The sequence below is a fragment of the Eurytemora carolleeae genome, unplaced genomic scaffold, assembly GCF_000591075.1.
Source record: "Eurytemora carolleeae unplaced genomic scaffold, Eaff_2.0 scaffold2713, whole genome shotgun sequence".
NCBI classification, from domain to species: Eukaryota; Metazoa; Arthropoda; class Copepoda; order Calanoida; family Temoridae; genus Eurytemora; species Eurytemora carolleeae.
The window spans coordinates 1132-5064 of record NW_019398600.1 but is presented as its reverse complement, the minus strand read 5'-3'; the positions used below and the strand labels follow the sequence as shown (position 1 = coordinate 5064).

The following is a 3933-nucleotide window of genomic DNA, read 5'->3' as shown; positions in this document are numbered from 1 at the left end:
TATTACATTCTAGGGAATATGTTAATCCTCACAATATGACTAAATCACACCTTTTTAATTCAAGGATTTCTTTCTGGATAACCTTAGCTTATATAAGTAAGCACTTTTTGTTTATAATTAGTTAAAAGAGAAATTACGAAACGACGACCTTTTCTGTCTTCTTTCTTATAAATAAGACAGCATTATGAAATACAATCCTCTGGATATAAAAAGTGTAGATTGAGTGTTTGAATCGTAAACATCCCTTTTACATCTAATCTTGATACATTGAAGGATTGGTATGTATGTCTGGGCAAGGGTGGAGACTGAAAGAGTAGCGTATATTTGACCTATACACAGATCAGTATATAAACCCTGCTCTCTAATTCAACCTCATCAGTTAGATCAAAACCATCCAACAATATGAAGGTTTGTATTTGACTTTATATAAATCTGATATTTCTTGTTATTCATACTTATTTATATTCTTCAATTTAGGCTTATCTTTGCTTTGCTCTCCTAGCAGCTGCTACTGCTGATCAGTCCCATCATCAAAGCATCAAGCATGGAAATTCTCCCTCTGTCAGCCATTCTGTTCACAAGCCCCACTTTGCTGCTACAGCTTCTGTTGTAAGCCAGCCCCATGCTGCTCCTCAGGCTGTTGACTCTTATGTAAACCAAGAGAAACCTATTGCAGCAAACCTTGCACCTGCTGCTGTTCCTGGTTACTCATCTGCTCCTTCTTATGCCCCTGCTCCAGCTTATGCTCCTGCTCCTGCCTACGCTCCTGCTCCTGCCTACGCTCCTGCTCCTGCCTACGCTCCTGCTCCTGCCTACGCTCCTGCTCCTGCCTATGCTCCTGCTCCCACCTATGCTCCTGCTCCTGTCTACAACACCCCTGTTGTTGTTGCCCCTGCCCCTGCATACAAAGCCCCTGTTGTCCATGCTAAACCCTCCTATGGTGCCCCTGCATACAATGAACCTGCCTATAATGAACCTGCTGTATATGCTTATGAGTATGCTGTAGCTGATGATTACTCTGGATCTAAGTATAATGCTGGAGAGAACCGTGATGGATATGCTACATCTGGATCCTACTCTGTTGCTCTTCCTGATGGTAGACTTCAGACTGTTAACTACAAGGTTGCTGATGCTTACAGTGGATATGTTGCTGATGTTACATACTCTGGTACTCCAACCTATGGTGCTGCTGCTCCTTCTTATAAACCTGTTTCTCCGGCATACCATGCCTAAGTTATTTATTGTCTAAATTATTAGAAAATTAAATAGAGATTTTAAACCAAATTATTAACATTATTTAATTCGATGAGCTCAATTGATCTATAGCAATGTATTTTAAAAATAGGGTACATGACTAGTTACTTGTACTTGTGGAAGTTCTGGTCACGCGATAAAGACGCATCAATTATATTACCAATTATATCTACTAAAAATCAAAAAGGCTCCTCTGGGTTATTGCAGTTTTCAAATTAATTCCGTATTTGCTGAATATGATCTGTTTGAAACATATATTCTTATATCAATTCTCCTATACATTAGTTTTAGTATAACTTTGATACAGTTTTATATTAATTTCTCGAGACAGGAACATCACATAGAACTCTTATATGTCTCGATCAAGTGCGTAGGTTTGCAGCTTATACCCTATTTCATTTTTCCTTTACAGTCCCTTTAAGGTTAAAATAAAAACTATAATCACGTATTATCTTATCATAGATCTATAAACCTTTGTTCTGTGCTTTACTTTTTAACCCATTTCAAATCTGTGCCTTTCGTGTCAATGAACAACAAAATGTAGATAGATACTGCCAATATTTGTTCACGCCTTAAAACTCTACAATCTTATTAAATTTGAAACGGTATTGTTAAAAGAAAGATAACTTAACATTATCCTACAATTAAATTACAGTCCCAAACCTGAAACCCTAATTTAAACAAATCTCAAATATTTTTTAAAATAAAAATAACTCTGCAATCTACTCACATATTAGTTATATTGTAATATTGTAAATTCTACGATGTTTTTCTTGAACAAATAAAAATGTAAGAGCATGTAGAATAATGTCGGAAATATAAATATTTAGATCTTTAAAAAAATGTTTTATCTGCGCGGTGCGCCTAGGTTTCATGTTTTATCTGCTTCTAGGTTGAGGAGCTAGGGAGGCGGAGCAGAAGAGGCAAAACCTGAAAGAGGAGAGAAAATCTAAAGATTTAGTTGGACGGTTCTTAAATCCCTTCAGCAGATTAAACAGAATTGCGAGGAAAACTTTGAATGATCATGAAATCTATATTCATTTTTCAAACTTGGAAAGAAGAATTCAGATGATTGAACAGAAATATTACGGTGTTCAAGAGTTTATTTTGAACAAGAAAGTGGAATCCAACTTTGAGGCAGTTAAAAATAAAGTTTTAAAGCTGCAATGGGAGTACAACAAAATACTTCAGGAGATCCTAAAAAGTCTCAAATTTAATAAAGTAAATAAAATTAAGAGATTCTGATAGAAAAATAACTCTTTTGGATAAAACAAGACTTGTCTAAAACTGTAGCTTTCTATATTTGAATATTGAAAATAGAGTTTCTGAAAACTTTTAATATTTTACCTAATCTTTAATAACAACCTTATAATTCACAAATCCTTTTTCCACTGAACTTATTAAATCGGTCAAAATCATTGAAAATGTTTAAAGTTGAGTTTAAGACAATAAAATATTTTAGCGTTACACGACCGTGATATGCAGTACATTATGTTAATACACGTTAAACAATACAAACTTAATTTCCCTGAATAAATAATGTCTTGCTTTTTGAAAAATATTTTAAGAAAAAGTTAGAAATATGATGTTGTCCTTTCGAAATTTGGAACTTACACGTGGAATTCTTATAAAAATCCTAGTCATCCAAATTTTTTTTTACTAAATTTCAAGATAAATCTGATAACAATTTTTTTAACTCACCAAATATTATGCTTTTTGCCATACAACACGTTTAAAAATTTCAAATATAAAATCAACGTTTTTAAACAAAGAAAAACAAAAAGCATGACAATTGTTTATTTTGATTAGAAGACTGGCATAGACAAATAAACCTGAACAAAAAAATATAATTGGTGTGGACTTACAGCTGGTTCAATCTTCGTCCTTACATCATGGTTAACAATTAAAAAATGTATGATTGTAAAGATTGTATTCTTAAAAATTCGATTGAAATTCTGTTTTATCTTTTAATAGAAAGAGAAGTAAATATTGTAAACAAATGAGAGTTTGTAAATATGATAAGACTGTTGCAATACACTGATGCATGTTGAGTGATATTGTGTATCTAAACTCATCAATTCAATTCCAGTCATAAATACCACTCTATACAGTGCTCTACAGTTCCAGATATGTAAATATTTAGCTTTTATTTATGATTTAATAATTCATTATGCTTCATAACCTTGAGATGATCTTAATAGCCCTTTCCCGGACCGATATAGCCCCAAATAACCATCACAAAGTATTTTGGGAACTAGGCTTTTAAGGCGCTTCGCCTTCAATTGTGCACATTTTCTGGCGTGAAGTGAGGTCCCACAAAAAAATTTGGACCAAATCAGTTTAGTCGTTTTGACGTTTATTGGATAAAAACGGACAAACAACCATAAAGACACTCAAAGCAAAGTATATATTTAGATGGCGTAGTTCAACTTATGGTAATGTCAATTGACCTTTTCCTCCTCCTTGTTACTTTACAGTGTTTTTAGCTAGCGTTTCAATCAGATCAGACATATTATAGCATTATTAAGAAAACAAATATTTCAATAGGAAACAAAGAAGAGATTCTTTGCCACAAACTCAAGTTTTCTGATTCCTATATATTTGCAACCATGACGGTTTAAACTTTTGATATTTCAAACTTAGATTATTTGATCTAACAGAATTCATAGATTAAAATAT

The 3933-nt window shown here is 33.2% G+C and overlaps 1 protein-coding gene across 1 annotated transcript; it reads left to right on the top strand.

The window, feature by feature from the left end:
• Positions 1-273: 273 nt before the first annotated feature.
• Positions 274-1284, top strand: LOC111717525 (cuticle protein 18.6; the record flags this gene model as incomplete). The annotated part of the gene is given in 2 exon segments (XM_023493023.1): positions 274-408; positions 478-1284. Coding segments are annotated over 2 exon segments (762 nt in total). The 3' UTR covers positions 1234-1284.
• Positions 1285-3933: the final 2649 nt, after the last annotated feature.